This window comes from Alligator mississippiensis, chromosome 1 (assembly GCF_030867095.1).
Source record: "Alligator mississippiensis isolate rAllMis1 chromosome 1, rAllMis1, whole genome shotgun sequence".
Taxonomy (NCBI): Eukaryota; Metazoa; Chordata; order Crocodylia; family Alligatoridae; genus Alligator; species Alligator mississippiensis.
This window is the reverse complement of record NC_081824.1, coordinates 338,568,198-338,593,011: the sequence shown is the minus strand read 5'-3', so window position 1 is coordinate 338,593,011 and position 24,814 is coordinate 338,568,198. Positions and strand designations below refer to the sequence as shown.

General features: G+C 39.4%; 1 protein-coding gene across 1 annotated transcript in view; it reads right to left on the bottom strand.

The window, feature by feature from the left end:
• The window catches only part of SLC9A7 (solute carrier family 9 member A7), a 106,708-nt gene that overhangs the window by 31,741 nt on the left and 50,153 nt on the right, over positions 1–24,814 (bottom strand). Inside the window, 11 exon segments of the mRNA XM_059720954.1 lie at positions 5,685–5,838; positions 7,144–7,255; positions 9,445–9,558; positions 9,669–9,757; positions 12,039–12,151; positions 14,606–14,761; positions 15,459–15,564; positions 18,663–18,775; positions 19,713–19,789; positions 21,013–21,090; positions 22,256–22,455. Coding sequence (XP_059576937.1) covers positions 5,685–5,838; positions 7,144–7,255; positions 9,445–9,558; positions 9,669–9,757; positions 12,039–12,151; positions 14,606–14,761; positions 15,459–15,564; positions 18,663–18,775; positions 19,713–19,789; positions 21,013–21,090; positions 22,256–22,455 — 1,312 coding nt within the window.

The following is a 24,814-nucleotide window of genomic DNA, read 5'->3' as shown; positions in this document are numbered from 1 at the left end:
CTGGGATCCAGAGTCCTGCAGCTGTGGATACTGAGTGTCAGCAGCTGCACAGTGTGGCTGTGATCTCTTAGCCCTGGGGGGACACCACACACCCCTGCAGTTGAGAGACAGCAGCAGTTGCTGTCTCCCAGCTGCAGGGTGCTTCAGAATCCACAGCTGCCTGGCATGGCAAGGGCTGCGAGTCCCCTCATCTGGTGGGACTGCCAGCTCCAGCTGTGCATGGTGCACCCCTGTGGCTGGGACCTGATCAGCTGATGGGGGTCCAAACCACTGAAGAAGACTAATACACATGCAAATTAAAGCTGGATAGCAACCAGCTATAAAGCTAGCACGCATTTTAGAACAATATAGCTGACTGGAGCTTTATGGCGCAATTGTTAATTTGCCTGTGTAGCCAGTCCAAATTAATAGTGTAATTAACCCGGTCATTACATGTAGAGCGGGCCTTAGTTCTGACCCTTGCATTAGGACTTTAGTTATGTGATTACATACTGTTTCTTCATGAGATCTCACCTCATTCCATGAATACCGTGGAGAGCACTTAATGAGTAAGTTGCTATTCAACATTTTGATTTATTCCTGTTGGTCCCTGGGTAGCCTCATATCTTATTTACTTCAAGTTCTCATTTTCTTTTTTGTCACACATGCTTACCAGTTTATTCTTTTAAAACAGTTCTATATGGTTAAAGCTTTCAGCAGATATTCTATGTCACTTGACCAAAAAGACTTGAATTAAAAACCTAGTAGTATTTATCCTATAATGTTTTTTTAAATGATACATGGTGACAACAACAACAACAAACGCGTGGTGGTATTATATCAGAAAATCAAAGCACAGTTCAGCAAGTAAAGTGTCATTAGGATACACAGTTTGAGTTTCAGAAACAAGTTGCAATAGGTATGCTTTGAAATGAATTATTTTCAGCTGCTTCTAACATGCATTCCTGCCACCTTAGTTTAAAACAAGTCCTGAACATAACAGAAGATGGTAGTTTGCAGCTGGTTTCATTCATTCCTTTACTGAAATAAGGAAATAGTATATACTGGTCATATATTCCTAATGAAAAGTGGCAGACCATTATTTTGCACTATAAATACAAGAGTTCCATTCTTCTCTCAGAAGTACAGTGAAATTTTGAAGTCAGCCACGTTTTAAAGAGGAACGCTGCCAATGTTTTTCATTTATTGTTTGTCAGATTCCTCCGGCTCTTTGAAGTTGCTAGGAAAATGTTTCTTGGCTTTAATCACTGCATGGGAGCAGATTGGGCTTTTACATTTTTTTTTAAATACTGTATTTTCCAAGCAAAAGAAAACATACTCCTACAACACAAACTGTTTACCATCCATACACTTAATATAATTTTCCAAATACTTGTATGAGATCCAAGAAAGTCAAACATCTGACTTTATAAGAAAAAAACCAAAAAAACAAACAGCTGTTGCTAAAACTTGGCTTGTTTAGTCTCCAATAGCTGAATCTAAAAGAGATACAGTTCAAGCATGGAAGAATGTCATTCATGTTAATTGGATTCCTGTCATCTCTTGTACAAACTGGCATCTTAATGGCTTGATAATTAAATCAGAATTAAGAGTCAAGGTGACTGAAGTACACATAGTGTGAATATTAAGTCTACCCACTGGACATTTGTAATGTATCATGTTCCAAACACACCTGCTCTTTTAGCATGGTAGCAGTGAACTCTAGTGATTTAGAGAAGTAGTAATGTAAAACCTCAGTCTTCCTGTTTTAATTGCTTCCTACCTGACCCTTAATCTTAATTTCATGCATGAAATAAAGGAAAAGGTTTTAAAATCTTCACATAAGTAGAGAGGCCCCACTGTTAGAACTGGAAGCCAGAAAGTGCCAAACATTAATCCCACCTGCCATCATTTATGAATCATCAGCATTAGACCAGTGGCATTAAATAAGTTTTTGGCTCCTCCAAACAAGTCTTCACTGCAAAGCTGATATGGGCCTTTTCTGAGTGCTGTCTCCAGCACCATCCCATGCACACAAACTCTCTCTTGCTAGCCTGGGTGATGCTTTAATGCCAGAATGGTTGGCCTAGTTCTGCCAGTACTACTTTCACTCAAGCTTGCCCAGAGATTAAAGCTAGATATCACTCTGTTGAGTCCTTCTGTGCCTGCCCACAAGAGTCCCCTCAGGCACCCAGAATAATAGACAAGCTCTCTCATAGTTCACTGAGAAAGAATTGGACAGCTTGAGCTCACCTTATTGAGGCACAGAGAAGGATGGGAGGTACCTCCAGAAATCCTAACTAGACACAGGGGAGAGGACACAGCACAGCAATGACACAGTATCTTGTGTGCAGCTTAGCCATGTGGCTCCTTGCAGGATAAGGTAAACCACATAGCAATCAATCATCCAGACTAACTCCGAAGGAAAGACATAACATCCTTTTGTTTTTTCCCTTTGCACACTGATTTAACATCATCTACCTCATGAAGGTTAAGTAATCTTTCCCAGGAGGCTCATTAATGAAGATGTGAAATGCTAAGAATAAGTAATTGAATGTAACGGGATTAGGGGAAAGCCACTCTGAAACTTTACAGTCTACACACATACAAGCACATACAGTCTACAACTGTGGACATTACGTGAAGCTCATGGACTGCACCTAGATGCCACCCTCTTTCTCACTTAATCTAGTAAAAGAAAAGCTCCCAATCCTGTTTCATAGACATTTGGGGCTGGAAGGGACTTTACAGATCATTGGGTCCAGCCCCCCTGCACATGGCAGCAAAGACTGCTGGGATCTTAGAACATCTTGCACAAAAAACAAAAACAAAAAGCCACTCTTTGCCTTTCAGTTTCTTGTACTGCATTTCCCAGCAATCTCATCTTCAGGTACCATCTGTATTGGTAAACAGTACCAGAACCCTGAACTCCTTAGCTGAACCCTACATTTTAGGCTGGTGCTTCTTGTTGGGAGTTAAGACATTTATTTCCTTTGGCTTTGTTTTTGTTCTGCATCGTCTAGTGCCTTACTCCCCAGGCCTCAAAGGATGAGAGACTAACATGTTTCCTGCTTCTAACCTCCACTAGGAAGATCAAATCTGTTTTAGTCACAGCTGGGATGCTTTTTAGTGGCTGGGACTGTATCATGGCAAATAAGTATTTATTGGAGTTGGTTCCTAGTTCGTCATCAGTTGCCCATGGCTGCCACCTCCTGGTATAAGTAGAGTTTTAATTTCATGTGGCTTCTGGGAAGACAGCCTGCAGTCCCAATGAATACTGTGCAGTGGTAACCAGACTCCTGTACTACCTAATAACCACACTGTGAACACACCTATATCCTCTGCTATAACTTCATATATAGAGCCATTTTTAAACAACAAGATTAATTTAGAAGAGAGAAGCCAAACAGAAATAAAAATGAACCATTACTTATTGGCAGGCATGTTTTTCCTAACTCCAAAAACGTAGCTCAAGCACATATCAAAACTTTCCTGTTTTGATACTACAGTTGTTTTTTCAAAGCTATTCTAAAGGAGGTATCACAGCCCTGTTCAGTGTTACCAGGTGTTCTGTCTCATTACCCAAATAACTGATTTTTGGGAGTGATCTTGACATAAATAGCCTATGAAAATGACATGGTGTCATCCACTGATCAACAGCTGAAAAGTGTCAAACTATGATGTCCTACAAAATCATCAACAGAGTAGTCTCACCAGAGGAACAATGTTCCCCTGAGATCCCTACAGAAATATTCAAACTGCATTTAATTTTCCAGGCCAAACTATCAATAAAAGTTCCTCACTCCAACCAGAGAGGTGCACTCCATCCTCAGCCATAGAACATATTGATAGGCTGACAATATTGGGATTATTTGCAGTTGTCCCGCGTCAAATTCTAATAAAAACAGTGGTCAAAGTCTGGCCAGCTGTTTGGCATTTACCCTTCAGCCACCTTCTGAGCAAGGTGGTCTAATCAGGCTGAACCAATAGTGGTTCATAACTATCTTTGTCTGGCTTACAGAGCCTGACAACAGATGCATGGGTCAGCCTCTAGCAACAGCTACATTTAGATGCATAAGGCAGATGGTACTTTCTGCCCCATTAAAAAGCAGCACTGCAGGAGATAGATGTGTAGTATTCAGTCTACACTTGGAACCTTCCAGCGGTCATCTTCCTGGACCTCAAGGTTTTAGACTGCAATAGGGGACCTGACTCTGCTTTCTCATACAAAGGCTGAGGTTCAATTGAGCGGTCAGATGCAACTTTATATCAGCAGAGCTTTTAAGGTGCACTACTGAACTGGCCACCACTGCACCCCTCCATGGGTTGTTTAAGAAAAATCTGGGAGTTTGACAAAGTCCCAGCCGATAGGAAGCAGGAATCAGTACACTGCTTTGCAAAAGTAAAGGTCAACATTCAGACTGCAGCAGCTAACAGCCAATCGCATTATTGTCAGTTTCTGGGAGTCTTCTCAAACTCCCTCCCCACCAACAAGTGTGTTCTTCTTGCTGGAATTCAGCTGCTGATGTTTCATAAATGCTGCCTAGAGCAATCCAGTTTCACTAATGTTTATCAACCATAAACATTGTGCCTGCTCTATGGATATTAGATATTATGCCAGGAATCCAAATCACCCTTACATACTGCCCTCCACTTAGAGTGATCGGCACGTAGCTCAGGAAGTGCTATCGACACTGTGACCTTGACTATGCAGACTCTCCTCAGGAAATCAGCCAGCCATCTGAAATCTACAGTTGACTGCTTTGAGACAAAAGCTCCTCACTCACTCTCCATCTCTCCTGGAGCAACACCAAGGCTCAGAATCTGGCAGATGGAAAAGTCAGTTCTGCAAACAGCTGACTTAACAGTCCCTCTGTTGACAAAGATAAAGAATGCATCTCAGCTCCAAGCCATATTCTTTGGGCAGGCGACTGCTGAACGTACTAGGAAAGACTGCTTTATTGAGTCTTTAATGGCTTCATTGTGGAGGATAGAGATTATGTAAACTGCAGATTGACATGAAAAATCAGGACCCACAAGACTGTGTCCTACCTATGTTATTATATGGATCAGAGGGGTGGACATGACTGAAGAGCCGCTTTCAGAAACTGGAGACATTTCAAAGGGGCTGGCAATGTTGCAAAACTCTTCCTCAGATAACAGATCAAGAACACTTCCAGGTGATAATTGTGGAGATGTTAGTTCATCAGATACAGAAACTGGGTACTGAGACCCCATTTTCTTTATGCAGGATACAAGCAACTCATTTATGTCAATGAATATAATTTACATTAGGTTAATTAGTGCTCTGACTGTATTATTCATTCATAGAATATCAGCCTTTAGGTTGTACCAGAGTAATCTCCTCCATACTCCTCCTCATTCAACTGCCTTCCCAACTTTATTATATATAACACCCTACAATGCAGAAACTGCTAATAAGCACCAGGCAAGTTGTTTTAGGACAGGAGCCCTCAACCTGTTGTTTAAAGCAGCAGACATTGTTCATCATCACAGCAAATTTTGTTTTTCACATATACGCTTTAAGACAAGCAAAACATGAAGTTTCCCCACAGCACTTAATTTGTCCAGTAGTGTTGTCCATGGGTCAGCAGAGATTAGACACCACTGTTTCACCCCATGCCCAAATAGCATGGAATTTATTTGAAGGTGATAAAATTCCCCAGTTTTAAGACTGTACTGACCTAATGTTAAGCCAAGAGAGCATGGGTGTTGTGCCTCCACCAATAACCCAAACAGTGAAAAAGACGATAAGAAGAGTTGTTGAGAACATCATTTGATGGGAGTAAGTAGCAGTATCTCGTATGGCCAGAGCAAATGCCATGGCTCCCCTAAGACCTGCAGAGAAAGAAAGGAATGAATGAAGTAAACTTTGTGAGTACAAGCAACAGCCTTCACACCACTTTCTTTCACTTTCCTTTGAGGTTTTTAAATACACAAATGCAAAGAAAAACAGTCTGATTTGACCACTGAAGATGGTCAAGGTTTGTATTGGATAGCCCTGTATCAAATCTACCCACCATTGACACTTGCGTCATACAGGCAGACATAGCAGAAACAGTCAGCGTGTGCTGGGATCCACCTGTGCTCAAGTGACCATAGTTCCTTAGATATTGTAGTCAGCAGGCTTAATTACAGCTATCACTAATTAATTATTTATTTAAACTTATACCACGATTAAGAACCACAAACCTAAGCCCTGAAGACTCAGGTAGCAATAACAAGTACAGAGAGCTCTACTCTTTTATACTCCCCTGATGTTTTTGTTTTTTTCTTTTTTAAGAATCAGCTCTGATTTTTACTTATTGAAAGGACAGTAGGGACCAAAACTTCCAGGGGAGGGGAGGGAAATGTGAAAGATACTGGTTGTCAACTGAATCAAGACAGAGAAAGAGAAAGTTGGAAATCAAGAACGTCCCTGCATTCAGAAGAGCATGCAAACCTTTCAGTTTATTCTCACAGTTCAGACAGCAATGTTACTATGAAATAGTTATGAAATGGAAGAGTATTCTGGGTAATCATATGCTTATAAGCAAACATATATCCCACTAGGTTCCAGAAGTTCAACTGTAAGGCCTAGCCAGGCAGCAGTCACAGCCCCATTTGTAGGTTTAAAAAAAAATACTGCATGCTTTCTTTGCTAAAGAAGGAAATACTAGAAATGTACTTGCATGAAAAGTGAGAAAGTAGAGAAAACTACCCTATTAGTAAAATATCTGGTTTACTTCAGACTTTGTCTTTACATCTAAACTACTTTTCAGGGCATCCATATTTATGAGAGCATTTGCCCTGCCATTATGAGAATAAACATTCCTTTAGGAATGAAAAGAGCAAACTTTTAAATTCAATTTTTCCTTTTACTTTTGAAATTTCACAAATAAAACATTTGAACAGTACTCGTCTTAATTTTGCAAGTGTTACCTGGCTCCTAGAAATCTAAATTTCTATCAGATGCTTTGTAAATAACTGTGAAGCTGAAGAAAGAGATAAAACTGTATAATTACAGCTAAGTAAATGTCCACGGCACTATTATCATATATACTTTTGGAGAGAAGGGCTTTTTATAAAAGGCAAAGGGAGGATTTTATAGAAGAAGAAAATATGTTTATGCAAAACAGAAATATGGGGTCACCAAAACTTTACCTGCAAACATCATCATATGCTGAAAGTTCCAGCTGATTTTGTGCCTTCTGCCCAGATTCAATAAGAAGGAGAGAGGGTAGATATGTGCAGCTCTACCCAAGAATATTGCAATCTAGTTATAAATTGAGGTTAAGGGACCAACTGTCTTAACATAAACACCAGTGGACATCTGATTTAGCACAATACTAGTCACTGCGTGTCTAAATCAAAAGTTAAGCTACTCTTCTACTTAGAAATTACTTAAACATGTACACTTAAAGGACCTGACAGTGAATCAAAAAATCTCCCGTAGGTTTATTACTTAGTATCTTATTGCAGTATGATTTTCACATGGATCATAAAAATCAATACTATTTGATATAGATTGAAATTGACAAAAAAAATATTGATATTTGCAAACATAAAAATAAGAAAATTTAAAACAATGCATCTTTGAAACCTCCCCCCAACTCTCCTCAGATTGGACTTAATGTCTCTACTGAAATTGATAAAAATAGCAGGGACCTCAGATTCCAAAAAAGGTGGGTTTAATTATGGGGCAAGTTAAAGGAAAATAGCAAGGGGTGATCTCATTCTGACTCTATTAGGAAGACCAAAACCTTCCTAATGGTGAGTGAATGATTAAAAAGCTAGTGATGATCCTAACTGGCTAAAAATCCAGTGGCACTACACATCAATGGCATACTTTGGAAAAGGAATTTGAGATTGGTGAAAGAAAATTTGAGCCACTTCATGGCCAAACAGAATCATCTTTTTTTCCCTTACTATCTTTTTTCACCCCAGCACTCAGTCACTGTGCTGTGAAGTATTTGAGTATTCCAATGAACAAACAGACAGCATTATTTTCCTTTCACCACCTTAAGAGATATTCCAGTGAAACTCTTACAGGAACATGAGAAACACTTAGGGGGGAAAAAAACCTCTAAAACAAAAAAATCCCAGGAAAAACCCACACAGCTCTAATAATTTGCTTTGGTAAAACACAATATTCAAAATGAGCTGGAGTTCTCCTACCCACAGGAAACAGCAACAATAGAAACCTGGTCACAGGTTTGAGAACAGAAATATTGAAACGGCAACATTAGGAAGGGGAGGTAACTTCATTTCTTATCACATTTATAGATGTATCCTTTCAGGGACCATGAAGCCCACAAACATGGCCCTTATGTTCAGTTTATGTTTGTGAAGCAGATGATTAGGATGCAGTTAATGGTACAAGGTGCTCCTTCCTACCCAGCCTTCTCTGCAATTATGGCTGCTGCTTTTCCTCTTAAAACCGTAAATATTGCATCTAGCCAAAAAAGAGAGAGAGGGGGGTGTAGCTCAAATGGATATTAGACAGAGGAAAAATAAAGACAAGAAAATATGACATTATGACACATTATAGAAGGAGTCTTTTTTCTGGAAAAAAAGAAGAATCTGACTAATCAATTGAAAGCCAAAAGCACATTTGGAAGGGGACAATTTCCATTAGTCCTGTCCTGAAGCTTAATTATTCAATTCCCTTCAGAAGATGCAGTGGCACAATGCAAAATCCATGCTTAGTTCAGGAGAGAATCTGCTCAGAAGCAGAACATTCTGCCTTAGGTAACCAAGGAGAGGAGAATGAACCCAAAAATCCAAAACATGCCCACTTGAATTTTATTTAACTGACTTCTGCATAGCTGGGCAAGAAAGGCAGGGAGAATTACAAAGTGCCGGAGACCCTTTGTAAATAAGCAGTTTCTCTCAGTGCATCAAAAGTTGTGGGAAGCAGAAGGGCATCATGAAAATCACATGGTCAATTTCATCCAAATTTACCAAATCATTGATGCTGACAAAGTTTCTTGGTATTCAAAAAATGCGATTTTTCAGGACCTTGCCTCCTAAAATCAACGCAAGTCAAGTAATAACAGCTGTGAGACACTAATATGATTTGCTTATGTTGGTTTGAGTATATAAGTATTTTGAAGCCCCCTTTCCAACCAGAAACAACCCAAGATCCAATGCTTTAAGATCTATTATTATAATTGCAGAGATCATATTTGTATTCAGCACCACATATACAGAGACATGTAGCAAATACTTCAAACATCACAGCCCTAGGGCTCGGATACCACAAGGTCATTAGCTCTGCAAGGGAGTTGAAGATTGTTACTATTCCTGCATTTGTAGCATATTGCAGGAATAAATACCAAAGGCAAATACCATGCCCTCTCCAGGCAGCATGAGGGGTTATAAAAATGCAAAAGACATGTTTTCAGGTACAGAAAAAAAATATGAAAACAGCCTTGTCACCAAATGGGAAGCAAGAAAGGATACAAAAGCTCCAATGATGAAAATTGGACTGAATATATGTTTCTGGAATGTAAACAGGGCTAAACCCATGTAGGAAAATATGAAGTTCTCAGCCAGGAAGTGCAGTACCTCAAAGAGCTGGGGAGAAAAGAAATATTTTCAGTTACTGTGCAAATCTTCAATGTATGAAAGTTACTTGAAAAAAAATCAACACTACCATACTTTGTAGACAATGGATGCATTCTCACCTGCTTAGTTCGGCTCCTGGACTCAACTGACAGGTTGTTGTAGGTATAATGAGCCTGGGTAATTCCACAGAAGAGAACGGCTACCACACCTGTTGATGGAGAAGGCTGGATGAGGAGAGGGCTTACTAGCTCAATTCAAGTAAAAATATGATTTCTATTTCCATTTTCCTTTCCAGCCTTCACTATGCTCATGGTTTAATTCACTGTTCTTTAATTCTTAAGATTTTACCCCTTGTGAAGATATTTTTGGTTGTATTGTTGGCCAAACATTTCACTTAGGCTAAGTACAGACAGTCAAAAAGCCCTAGGCTGAATCAATATACTTTTTACAGGTTATTCTAAGATGTGCAGATTGAACCGATAAGCAAGTGAACAGACATTCACTTTTGATTCTGCAAATGCAGCCACATGCCTGCCATGGCACAGGCCAGAAGCCGGCGGGTGCTAATGCATGCCTCCATGCTCAGCTACAGCAGCCCACTTGGGCCAAAGCTAGCCCACCCACCCTGAAAGGGACGGGTTTGCAGGGGAGGTGCAAAGCATCCTGGGATGCTGGGGGACTGTGAGTTAACTTGAATACGTAGGGGATTTGGGACAGAAGTTCAATAAACTGACTTAACCTAAATCAGTTAAGTCTGATACTACTATATTCATCCAGGTTTATCTTAAACTGCTTTCAGACATTTGGAAAGCAGTTTATGCGCATTGAATTTCAACTGTTACAGACCTGAACTGTTTTCTGATCACTTATACCAGTCTATGTGCAATTTCTCTCCCTAGCCTTAATGTCAGAAGTCATGGCTCATGGCTAGCACACACCACAGAATCCTTTCAGGTCCTTTAATGCTGCTTAAATAACAGGCCCGGCACTCTGCCCTTATTCCAAGTGAAATCCTATAAATCAGGTACTATTAGGCTAGCTCTCTAGCTTTCAGTTCCCTGTTTAATGACCATATCCAACTGCGCTGGTATTTCTAAGCTCTTCTACTTTGGCAAACTGTGAAAATAGCAGATTAAAGCAACTCAAAACCAGTATCTAATGAAGTAGCTATTAATTGCCAAAGAGAACCCAGTATTTAGGAAAATGAATTAACGCGAGAGAGTCCCGTGTACATATTTTCTTAACTAAACTTAACTACTCTAGAAGATCCAGTTTATTCCCAGCAATGTGGTTGGGACAGTCACCATACCTGCTACAGTCCCTGTATCTTCACTTCAAAGGCTCTTTTCTAGCAATTGCTGTCAACCTTTTTAAGGTTTCAAATTCTCCTTTGATCCTAAGCTGTCAGCTCAGGGAAAAAAGGATCTGGCAAGCCTAGATGGAGCCAGGTAGGTAGTTATTTCCCTGTCTATCATGAGTAGGGATTCTAGTTTTCTCCGATAAAAAATCCTGTTTTTAGACTGAAAAAAGTAACCCCAAATCCACATTTTTCCGTGATTAAAATGAAATACTTTATTAGTAGCGTTTCATTTTAATCACAGAAAAAAATGTAGATTTGGGGTTACTTTTTTTAATCCAAAAATTGGGGATTTTTTTGTATTAGAGAAAACCAGGATCCCTGATCATGAGCCATAGCTTCAACTCCTTTGAAGCAGTTTACACCAGCTATGTTTCCTGTGCCATTGTTTCACTTCCTGTTATTTTTTTCCCCTCTATGAACAGCTTCTTTTGACTGAACTTCTGGCAGTCAGTCAGTCATGTTAATATCCAAATGAATAAAATGAAGGACATAAAAGGTTTGTTGTTTGCTTGTTTTTAAATAAAAATCATAACCTGCTCATTCTATACAGCAAGTTAGAGATAATCTCCCCCAGTTATTCTTCAACAAAATATACTACAGGACAGAACTACAATGGTTTTCATGAAGCAGAAAACACCTAAATCTAGGGGTTACAGTAACTCTTGAGAGAGTCAAATAGGATTTCTTATCAAAAGAAATTTGCCTTTGACTTAAGTCCAAAATTGAAGACGTACAAAATGTCAGATCAATTATTTTTCATTGGAGATATAAGAGGTTATTACAAAATTATCTAAAAGTTGAAGGAGTCACAGGCTAGATGGTACAGAGGTGACTAAGCAGGTACAAAGGGAAAAAAAAGGATTATAGGTAGGGATCTGCAGCATTAACTAAAAAAAAAAGAAAGGCCAACTCTTTGGGAAGCCAGTGCGGGTATTGTTATTGGTACAAGATTAACTTTAATCCTGCTTTTGAATCAAGATCTAACATACATAGGCCTTACTAGACAATGAAGGAACCCACACTTTTCAGAGGTAGCATTAAAAGTGTAATTAAAAGCAGGCTTAATGGGAAAGTGAAAAGTGGAGATGGACAGAGGCTTGATCTTTCTGTGGTTGAATTGTGAACTCACCTGTAAATCCACAAGCTTCAGCTAACAAGAAAGTGCTCCAGGACATCAGGAAAAAGAGAGCAGTCTCCAGCAAAGGAAAGCAGTGTAGTTTGGTAAACTTGGTCACTTAAGCACTTGGTTAAAGGATCAAAAACTGGTTCTTTTGGCTGAAAACTAGTACAGTTACATTCAGTATTTACCAAAAACCCCTTGTGCACAATGTGTCAATCTGAAAACCAGGACAAGGCTGGAATCACAAAACCAAGCATGAGGATACTTTTAAGTTTTTCCTGTAACTGTGCAGATACACATGCCAGCTTGCACATGTTCTGGTATATGTTATTAAGAAATGCAGCGCAATTACATATTTAACCAGGCACACACAAATAGAAACGACTACACTAGTGCCACTAACAACAACTAGATCTTGCATTACATTTTGAGATCTACTGAGGAAACTGTCTGAGGTCAGCCTTATTGCTCCTATTTTACAGCTTGGACTGGAGGTCTAAAGACTAACATATTATGGTCACTGGGTTTTCTAACATTGTTTAAGAAGCTGTCTTGATTTTGAGTGCTCCATTGTTCACCCTGGATCTTACCTTGTTAAATTGGGGAGAAAAAAAAAAAGCGCTCCTTAAATGACAAAATACAAAATGAGTCCAACTGACAATTACATGACTGAAGAGTTGCAGTCTTTTACCAAGACACCTAAAATCAGATAGGCATGCTCTAATGTGCCACTCTTCTACTAACCTATACACTATGCAAATATATAATTTTAAGACTGAATAATTTACCTTTAAAAATGTGGTGAATTTTATATCTTTGATGCAAAGAAATATCCCAAATTCACTGAGCTAGGAAGAGTATGACTTCAGCCTGAAGACAAAGACAGTTATTTGAAAGGTGAGACGCATTGATTCTGGCTCTTGCTTCAGTGAAGTTTTACTACCATCTCTTCATTGTCATCTTACTCATCTGAAACAGTTCTTTTCCAGCCAGAAATGCTCAGTGAATTCAGGTAAGATTTGTGTTGCATATGAACAACGCGTGACTAAACTTCCAGTATTTAATGAACCCTTCATAACAAAGAAGTGTGGATTCAAGCTAAATGTTTTAAAACTAAACGGGAAAACAGTTAGGAGCATAAGTTTATAATGCCTGGGCATGACTTTAAACAGTGACATTTTATTTTTCTTTTATAGAAGGCTAAAATCTTTATTAATAGTATTAACAATCTTTTTATATAAATTTGTTAAATACCAAGTCCTCACATTTCCTTAAAAAAGGTCTTGTAAATAACCTTCCTGTCCATTGTCAGATTAACCAGCTTCCCTCCCATTCATCAGCAACAACTATTGCAATTGCTACTATGCAAGTATTCATGTAATTTACCTGTCTATTAATGATATTTTGCAGTTGAACAGAAACAAGTAGTTTTTTGTACCACTGATGGCCCCACAGGCCAGTTTGTAAACAACTATGTTAAAGTCTTGTTAGTTGGTTAAGCTTCATAAATCTAAAAATTCAGAATATTAAAAAGGTACCACAAGTCCTTTTATCCTTTCTTCTTTGTGCATGTTCATTATCAGGATCATTATGGGGGTCTCAGACACCTGGCCTTATGTGAATGTGTAATAAGATACACTGCAAAAAAAATACTCTGCAAGATGAAAAGTTATGGGCCTGATTTTTTAATAAAATATTGCCTTCCGATTCTTTTTAAGTTAGTTTTCTGAAGTACACCAGATCAAAGCAAATCCAGCTGTGGTTGAGTAAGCATATTTAGAGGTGAAGGTTTTGAGTGGTTTATTTGATGAAGCATCATGACCTCTTATTCACATCACACTTAAGACCTAATGCCTGGTCCTGAAACTGGATCTACACAGAAAGACCCTGTGCACCTGTGTGGAGCTCCATTTCAGATCAAACAGTAGGATCAAACTTGAAAGTAATGGGGAAGGTCAGCCAAAATGGGGTATAATATCATAGCAATACTAACAGAAATAAAAGTTTCATTTGAAGATATTGGACATGAGATTTCCTGCAGAAAGATTAAATGTAGGTCCCTCAGCAGGAGATCATCAAAGAGCTACTTTTTATGCCTAGGTGCTTAACGCATGAAGAAAGAAGAATGACTCACCTGTACCATATGGTCTCAAAAGCAAACTTCCTTTCATGATAAAATAGCATCTTTTTAAGAGCTGGTTTACATGGCAATGCTACCCATTGAAAACAATCAAGATGTAATTCAGGCCTGGCTTGTGCTTTTAAATGTTACCAGTATAATAACATTAGCTAGAAGAGATCCGTTTTAACTGATATACCAATAAAGTATATTGAGAGCCTGGCAATAATCACACAGATATAAATAAAAGTGACTTACACAGATACTTTTCGTTTACTGTACAGATAACTAAAAGGTGACATAACTGCTGACCATGACTTTACAGAGGGCGTAGGGTGAGGTAAATCATGTTCAGCATCATGTTGGCTAAGAACGGTTGAAGTGTGTGAGGGCCAGGATGCTAGACCAGAAATTAAGGTTTAATGTTCATACGCTGACACTTTGGAAGAGCTAAAACACCAGAAAGGATATCAGAGCTGTCACCACCCCTGTCACTGCTCCCATCATGAAAGAACCGCTGAAGATTCCAAGGAAAACCCCAACCGATTTGAAAAATGCTGCTGCATCAAAAGCATGGGTGTTTTCACCTGTTGGCTGGTAGGCTACTATAGATCTAGGGAGAAAGAAAGACGCATAATAATGGTGGTGTTACTGATGACATCAAAATCTTTTACTGTACCTCATTAGCAAGGGGATACTTTATTTTGCCTTCTGTCTGATAGCTATGCTCCTCAAAGCAGTTAACAAAACAGAATGCATTAGAATATTTTTTCAGACCCCGCCTACATTTGTCATAGACCATCAACAGAAAATTGTTTCTAGCAGTGGGCATTTTTGAGAAATTTCTATCGCTATAGATTGTTCTGGGAGAAGAAGCAGTGTAGCCATTCAAGCCTGCAGTTGCCCCTTTTCCACAGATCAGACATCAGTCTAGGGAAGGTGTGGGGAGCAGTCCGACTCCTTCTGGGTCTAAGGAGACTGGAGTAGCAGGGCTTAAAGTGCATTTAAGGGGGAGCTTCTTCCCCCAGAACCACTTCAAAGCTGGTGCACACACCCCAGCAGGAGGCTGTGGGCAAAGTAGTTTTAAATGCTGCTTTGAGAGGGTGAGGTGGGAAGATCTTCTGGAATGGGCATGTTTCTTTCCCCCAGGAGCAATTAATTGAATGAACACTTGTATGCTCATCATTTCTACTGGGAGAACAGTGATTCACCAGGTAGAAATGTAACGCCTGAACATGGCCATAGTAACCTTTAACACTGAAACAAAGATACAAGGACTTCACACGGCAGAAGTTTAAGCAATTACTTACGAAGACAATACAATGGCAACAGCATCATTCAGAACACTCTCCCCAAACAGAAGGGCGTAGAGATCGACATCAGCATGCAACTCATTAAATATTGCCAGCACAGTAACTATGAAAGGGATAAGAAAAAAGAACTTTCAATCTTACTTATCCCCATAAGTGGCACTAGAAAATATTATTTGTTGGGGGGCTGGGCAGTGTGGAGCATGCCCACCTGACTCTGTCCCTCACTCCCACAGGGCCGTTCTGGGGCTGGCACATGCTGGTGCTGTGCGAGTGGCAGTGGTGAAGTATGTGGCAGAGGTGCTGGGCATGGCACTGTGGCAGTAGTGACAGTGGAGCTGCTGTTACTGGCTCAGTTTGTGGGGGCTAAGCCCCATTAGTCCTGGCCTTCTGCCACCTATGCTTATCCTGCCAGTGATTTCGATTGTCAGCTGGAAGCAGTAGACATTTACCAATTTGTTTGGAGAGGCAAAAACCAGGAACTGTGATACAATTTCAAACCAGCATCAAGAAGATTTTCATCATGTTTAATTAAGAGCCATACTATCTAGGCAAACTGATCGCTGAAGATGGCTTCTAACAGTTTTAGAAAAGTCTTGATCATATGTGGATCTGCCACGAATGCATGTGAGTATGCAAATGTACAGTTTCTCTAGGAAGACCTCAAAACCATTGGGCTATAACATAAATGATTTCACTCTGTCAGAGCTGTGTTCTTTGAACAGTACAATCCAATATTCACATTTGCACAGTGAAAGAATTAGCATAAAGCTGTGCACTGGTAACTACACTGTCTCATATATCTTTATTACTTCAGTCCTTTTTAAAAAACATCACTGAAATACTCAGGCAGGAACAGACCAGCTGTTATACACGTAAGTATTTACAAACTGAAGCAGAGGAGGATTAAGTTGCTGAGCACTCAAAGTAACCCCTTTAAAACTGAACTAATTGAACAGCAATATTGATTTTATGACATGCTATAACCTACTGACTCCTGATGTTCTTCCTATATACTACAAATGATAACAATGACTCTCCTCCTTCTTGATAGGTTTTGATCTCCAACAAGCTTCTTTTCTTCTGCTAATTGTTTGTCTGTTACCCCCTGGGAATTTCTGCCCCCTCCAATTTCATAGCTCTACCCACTGCTCTTGACAATGGCTGCGTTGGCTTTTCTCTTCAGACCTGACGAAGAATTCCTTCCATTCATAAATGTCAGGCCGGAAGGGACCTCAGAAGGTGCAGGGGGCTGGACCTGATGATCAAACAGGAAAGATAACTAGGGTCAGGTGACCCCAGCAAGGTGACTGTCTAGTCTCCTCTTGAAGATTTCCAGGGTAGGCAATTGCACCTCGTCTGAAGGGAGCTTATTCCACAGTCTGGACACCCTGACTGTGAAGAAGTTTTTCCTAATGTTGAACCTGAAACAGTCTTCCAGGAGTTTGTGGCCATTACTCCTAGTTTTCCCCTTGGGTGCCCTCGTGAGCAGTTGCTCACTGAGCCCTTGATGTACTCCCCTACTGTAGCAGTAAGCTGCTAACAAGTCCCCTCTCAGCCTTCTTTTTCTCAGGCTGAAGAGTCCCAGATCCCTCAGCCTTTCTTCATATGGCTTGCCTTTTAAGACTCCAATTATATGGGTGGCTAGTCTTTGGACTCTCTCAAGCTTGTCCACATCCTTGTTAAAGTGCTGTGCCCAGAAGCAGTACTCCAGCTGTGGTCTCACCAGCTCATTCAGAAGCTTGTCTAACTTTATCCCATCTATGCAGTTGGTCCAACAAAAGATATTTTCCCCAAAACATTCTTGCCTCACACAATTCCTGGATCATCACAGTTACAACATCACTCTAACACTACCCTTCAAAATAGAAACTTCAGTCTGAAGCAGAGGAGAATGAACCTGCAAATCCACGTGCTATGTACAATGTGGCACAGCGCACAAACATGTTACTGCAAGGTAGGCTAAAGGTGCGCACATACAATACACCAGCTACTCCACAGCAATAGCCAAGATGCATTCTTCTTTTCTGCTGCAAATTCAGGGCAGCCTCCCCTTCAGTGAAAATGGGGTAATCTGCCAGGCTTTTACCATGGGGCCAGAATATGCACATAAACTTTTAATAATGTGCTAACTACCCTGTATTAATTCACACCCTAGATTACCCTGTAGTAATTTTCAGTTTCCATATAGAAGAAAACAGAAATGGAATCCAACCACCCTCAAGTGAAAATCTGTGTCAACTGCTGTGAGGTCACAAATACATTTATCCCAAAATGTGCTGTTTGTAGGATCATAGGAAAGTAGGGCTGGAAAGGATCTCAATAAGGTCATCTAGTGCAACCCCTCCTGCCCCTCCACTCAAGGCAGGAGCAGCCCTGATTAAGCCATTCCAGCCAAGAGTCTATCCAACCTGCTCTTGAAAACTTCAAGGATGGAGATAACTTCTCTACGTAGTTTGTTCCAATGCTTGACCACCCTCACAGTCAGAAAGTTCCTCTTAATCTCCAACCTAAATTTCCTCTGCTGCAGTTTGAGGCTATTGCTCCTAGTCCTGTTCCCTACGGCCACAGAGGAAAGTCTATTTCTACCCTCTTTATAAATCAGCCTTCAGGTATTTGAAGACTGTAATCAAATCCCCGCTCAGTCTTCTCTTCTCCAGGCTAAATAACCCTTGTTCTTTCACCTTTCTTCATACATCTTGCTTTCTAGGCTACTAATCATTTTTGTCACTCTGTGATAGACTCTCTCCAATCTGTCCACATCCGTCTTGAAGTGTGGGCCCCAAAACTGGACAGAGGGCTCCAGGTAAAGCCTCACCAGGTGGTGAATAGAGATGAAAAAAATTACTTCCTTTGATTTGTAAGTGACACTTCTGTTAGAACAGCCCAATATGTTGTTGGTTTTCTTTGCAACAAGACTACTTATATTGTTGGTTTATATTCAGTTTATGGACCACTGTATCACCACATCCTTCTCTGCAGTACGGCAGCCTAGACTCTTATGCCAGTTACCAGCACAGCTCAGTATGAACCTGTCAGATGCCATCTATGATAACATCCACTATATACACACATACTTTGTATAGTACAGACACAATTTCTGTAGTAAAGTAATTGAAAATGAAGTAATGTTCGGCTTGTCACTATATATCCTGAAAGTATTAGCAATGGAATAACTTCAGTAACAAATTATATAGTGGGTACCTGGATCAGTAGCAGATATGATAGCTCCAAAGAGGAGACAATCTGTGTAGTAAAATTTATCAGAGAGTTGTCCCACCAACTTCATTAGTTTCACAACACCATACATGAGATTTCTGTAGTGAAAGCAGATAAAGCAGTACTTATCAAACAACTTGGTGAGATCTAGAAAATAAAATCCTACGACCTCAGTCTAGGTAGGCCTTGCCCCAGTCATTCTCTATGTTGCATAGCTAGTGTTTGGCACAAAGCTCTTAACAGATTTTCCCTCATCGATGAAGTCCAGGGTGAAGTATGTTTCAAAACAAGTCACCTAAAACTCATGAAAAGTGAGACATGCAATCTGTCCATGCAATTAAAAGATGTAGTCCAATGGACAGTTTCTCTTTCCAGGCATTTTATCCCAGAATTTCTCTTACTTGAGTTTCTTCTAATAAACAATATAGCATTTAGGAAAGAATTTTGAAGTCTAACAGCTGTTAAAGTATTTTTTTTCATCCTTTACAATGAAGTTGCCTTAAGCTAACAAAACAAGGGGGTCAGCTATGCAATGTAAAAGCTGCATACTTACAAATACGCTCTTATAGCACTCATCCTGCCAAAAATGTGTGGCAATGTTAACAGGGTAAATATGCACAATCCAAAACTACTTTAATCTAGCCTTTTACTTTTTAAGGTACAAAAAGAACTTTTCTAAAAGCTGATAGTCAAGATTCTTACCAAGGCTATTTCCTATAAAAATATTTAGCAAAGTCTTGTCTGGTGACTATTTAAACCAAATGAACTGAATTCTGAAGGAGTCTAGAACTGGAAATACAGATGCAAACAAAAACAAATTAGGTTATTATCCTGCTCCTATGGTCTGGTACTAGGCACTTTCCTAAGACATTTCCCCGAATCATTTTAGGGCTGACATTTTTCTGTGTGATATACAAATAAAATCCTAATTAACCTTCTAATTGGTAGAATTCAGAACTTTGGGGAGCTAAAGCACTTATTTAATCAATTTGAATAAGTGCATACAAGTTAAATTGCCTCTTAAAACTCACTTACCCAATAATGAAACAAGAGACTGCAGTTCCTAAAAATGCATAAGCCAAAATAGACCCCAGATTCCTGAAGAAGTGTCTCTGTGTAAAGAAAAAAATAGCACATTAAAGCTATGAAATGTGGAAGGCAGATAAAAACTCAGTTACCAATGAAGTGTGCAGCACAGCATTTCAGTACATGGAAACTATCTTGTGCAGTGGCAGGAAATTAGTTTGAATATTAGAATATAGATTTTATGATATGTAAAGCTGTTGAATGCAGGCCACATCTGAAGTTGTTTTAAAGCTTATGTGAACCTGGCTGAGTGAAAGACCTCTAGCATACTGCATAGGTAACTAACAGGAGGTGGCACCAGCCTCTTCCAGTGGGGGGGCCCCAAGGTGGGCTAGACAGAAAATAGGGGGGTCTGCGCTACAAGTGGGAGCAGGGTGGCTTGGTGTGGGGGGAGGGCAATGCTGAGAGAGGTGGGTACAGGGGGGGAGCCAAGGTGAATTTTGGGGTGGCTATAGCTCGAACCTCCCCCCCCCAAAACAAAACAAAACGCTGCCCCTGGTGACTAACATAATAGACAGCTATGAGTTTAACAAGGAAGTAAATGGATGGGATAACTCCAAGTCATAAAGTACAGTCCAGGATTTCTACTCTCCAATGTTTAGGAGTGTCTACAGCAGAGGCTGGTTTTGGCCCCCTCCAAGTAATTTCCTGTAACATATGCAGATGAACACAGAACAATTCCTTTACAGATATTATTTACATTTATTTAGCTTAGTCAACAGTAATGTTCAGAGGGAAACACCACTGCAAGATGACATGCGATTAATATAACATTATATGTACTGTACTTTCTCAGCTACATCACATCCTGGAATAAGATACACATGCTGTTTTGGAAAGGGAGAATGAAGAAAAAAAAAAGATTTTTCCTTGTAGTAACTGAGTAGCAGCAGCTAGGGAGCTAAGCCTAATCGTTGGCCTGCTCCCTGTGGATCATCTGCAGACTTTACTTTTGCTTTTGTCCAGCAAGTGGCAGAAACTGTTCTTATTCTACTGCTTTCATATAAGTACAGTCTAATTTCTAGCAGCTGTTTTTTCAGAAACAGGTGTGCCTTGTATGTGAGAAAATATGGTATCTGGTAGTAAATAATAATACTATCTAACAGTCTAGATGCAGGGTACAAAACTTTGTGGTCTTAAAGGAGGTACTATTAAAGGCTCTCTTGCAGGGATCATTAATGGAGCTTGTGCACTTAGACATCAGTGACTTTTAAGTGAAAAAACGACCTTTTTTAGAAAGTAAGCTTACCTTCTTTAAGCTGTAACCAGCATGGAAAATAATAGGAGGCAAAAGAATGTTGAAAAAAACTTCTGGGTCAAATGTTACCTAAAAAGAAAATGTAAAAGTCCGTTAAAAAGAATGAAGAATATGCCAACTTCCTATCATATATTGCTATCATAAAACCCTTAAAATGTTGCTTTCAGAAATAGTTGACTTCAATAATTTTCTAGACAGTTTCCTTACAACAGGAGGTAACAGTATAAGTGTATAAAAGCAAATCTCATAAAGATTTCCATGGTGACCAATGTTTGGAAATTTTTGACATAGCAGTATAACAAATTCTAGGTTCTTCAACAGTCTTTAAACCACCCACCTTGGAAATCACTTCCTTCAATAAAACAAACTCTAGTTCAAATAGTGCTAGGTAAGATCCCCTGTGTTGGTAAAATATGATGCTTATGCCAATTTCTAAATTCTTTTTATTGGTAGTTGCAATGGTATTTTTTTTTTTTAAATACAGCCTACACATAGAACACATAGTTGATCTATGTATAAGTCACCCAGCACACAGAGAACCCAGCTGTCAGATTCTGATCATCCATAATCCCAAAGAACTGTACGGGAAATGCTTTAAAGAAAAAGAATCAGGTCAGATTGTACTGGGAAGAAAAAAAGTCATTAAAATGTGTGTGAAAATGTGTGTGAAAATTCAGTGATCACTGATCAGTGCTACTAGAAAACTTTTGAATTTAACTTAGGGTTGAAAGCTTGTATAAGATTCCTAGTGTCAGATATTTTACTTTTGATGGGGAGGGAGGAGTGAGAGACTCATTCAGGAAACAAAAAAAATATTAATAAAGGTAGAAAAAGGATTTTAAAAATATCTTAAGTGTTAGGTGCTTAAAACCCCTTGCATTACAGAACTGAGCTGGACCTTAGGTACTGTCAAAGCCTTAACGGGCTCCCTAAATGTTAGCCAGTTATTGATACGCTGTCTTGGTGATATGGAGCATATGCCAACCTCAATGAAAGAATCTGTGGGGAAGAAAAATCAGGACACAACCATATAACCATAGTTTTACCAATGGCATTGCAAGGCTGAAAGTAATTCCAAATGGGAATAAATGATATATTTCTGTTACATTCAGAAATACAATAATAAAAACCATGCTAAACCCTCAGCTTTGACAGGGGTGCCAGAAGCCTTGGTAAAAAGAGCTGTGTGAAACAGGAGAAGTCCACATTGATCAATCATTCACAAAAACCTCACCTTTCGCAGCATGTCATTTTGTTCTACGTTGTGGATTTTTCCAGGGCTTATTTCACCTTTCAGGGTATACTCAAAGAATTTTCCACTGACATTGACCAAGAGCGTTGTAAATGGTCTATTCTCTTGTGAGCAGCTGAATGGTTTATCATGACCGCTGGTGGAAGGAGTGCCGTACCTCAGGATCACCCCAACAATGAGTCCTAAAAGAGATTTTAAGAGCCTCTAAATGCATGAATCAGGATCAAACTTCCCTTTGTGTCTGGTTTCTAAATTCTACTTCCACTCAGTAAATCACATATACAGGAAAATCTTGTGAACCATGCACAACCTAAGCATTTTGCAATGACCCGCTACTATGGACATTTCTGCTAAAAGGGATGATACTCACAGAAGATCAAGTTTGAGAGATACAGTTTTCAATTTGACTAGCAAGGTTAAAATTTAAATAGAAAATGTTTTATTTTCTTAGTTTCCTCTTCTATGGTATAGATTTGCCCTGGATACCAAATATTTTAAAACAAATCTTCCTTTCTCTTCATATTGTCATTATCTTATAATATCGAGTACCTCTGTACTTTGCAAATAGCAAGGTTAAAATAGCCTGCAAATTATTCAACTGAAACAAGCATATCACATTTTGCCACATTTCATGTCTAGAACCAGTCAATGCTATACTTCTGCATCTAGTGTTTCATGTATTGTCTGCAATTCTCTGTGTATTGCAAATTTAGCAATTAATAATTCAGAAAACAAACACCAAGAAGCCTTCTGGACTTTAACCAAGGCTATTTGCTGCAAATCATTCCTATTTCAGATAGAACTGGATCTCCATCTTCCACAAAAGTAACACTGCAGAGGCTATAATGGGGCATAGCCTCTGAAAGCTGCTCTAAAGCTTCAGAAGAAGATAAATTACACAGCTAGACTATAGACAACAGAATAATAATACTAGTGAAAAGTAAAGAATAAAGTATGAATGATCTTTGCCCTCACAAATATTCCCCGATTTCTACAAACCAATTCATAGTATCTGACAAAGTAGGCAGTCTTCTACAAAAGCTTATGCCTCTCTGACCTAGTTAGTCTCTAAAGTGCCACAATCTCTCCGAAAGAGGCTGAAGAAGTACTGAGTGGGGGTTCTGGCTAAGCTCCATCCTATTTTACTTTGAACTGAGTCATAACAATAAAGGTTTTAATCCCACATTAAGAACGCACAAGAATGTCAACAATAAGGCTGTGGCTTTGATTGTGGCTAACAAAGTGGAATTTACTATTAGTTTTGCTACACTTTGGTTATTTTCATCATCACTAGGGACCTACTTAATTTGCAGTTTTGTGGATTTCATAGAAACTGTGAAATCTGGGATTTTCCATGAAATCCACAAAAATTAACAAAAAGAAAACTTTATAAAAATCAAATGCTGGCTCCCCAGTGAGAGGTAGCAGTCCTCATTGCTGGGAGAGGAAGGTGCCAGCTGGTGGGGCAGCATGAAGGGCAGCAGACAAGGTGACAGCTGCCCCCTAATCCCTCCTCCCCCCCCAGGGCCTCTCTGCCAATCAGCACCAAGAGGCAAGGGCGCCTGTGAAATGCCTGTGAAATTGACTCTATGTACCACAAGCAGGCCGCGAAAAACCCTTTGTCTCACCATTACAGTGGTAGGTCCCTAATCATTACCTGCAACTAATCACCATTTCAGTTGACAACTACAAGGTGAACACAACAGCTTATTGATATAAAGGGTCCCTTTGTCAGCAGCAAAAAAAAACAAACTGAACAGAGGTCACCTTCACTGTCTGTGGGGCTAGAGCCTAAGTCCACAGGCATATCATTCATGAGCTCATAACCAACTAAAGCAAACCAAACTAATAACCAAAAGAAAGAATTAAGTTTAAGACTGGGTTTTTATTTCTATGGCATCGAGGTTTTGAACAGTCAAAAAGGAAAGAAACATATCCTTTTAAATTCAGACTAAGAATATTTTTTTTTTATTTTTATTATTTATTTTTTTTTTAGTAACAGACAGCATGCTAAATTACTGCAAGTCTCTCTTTTGTCTCCATTTCTCTCTCCCTCCCTAACGCTAACCCTCATGCACATACATACATGCAGCACTAGGCGGCAGTCAGTTTCTGGTCTTATTGCTTCCATGACTAACAGAAAATGTTGGCAGCAGGAAAATTAAAAAGGCATTGGCAGATTATGTTATTTGTATTTTCCAGGCTCCCTTGCCTAGTGTCCAGAAGAAGTGGTAAGTTTATGCGGAACAAGGAGCTATTGTACAAGCAAAACTGTTTGCTTTAGGATTCAGAAGCAACAAGCTGGCACTGAAAAATCCAAATCTCTCTTTCCGTCTGGTCCCTGACATGTTACATTTAAGACACGATTACACAGTTAATCACATCTTGAGTAATAACTTGGCCATGCATTCATTCAACTATTAGCATGATAAAACCATGAATAAGCAACAAAGTTATTACACAAAATGAGTGTGATAACTGTGTCACTGGTTCCTATCATGCCTTTAGTTGATGTGCAGCTAGTACTCCTAGCCTCCAGAG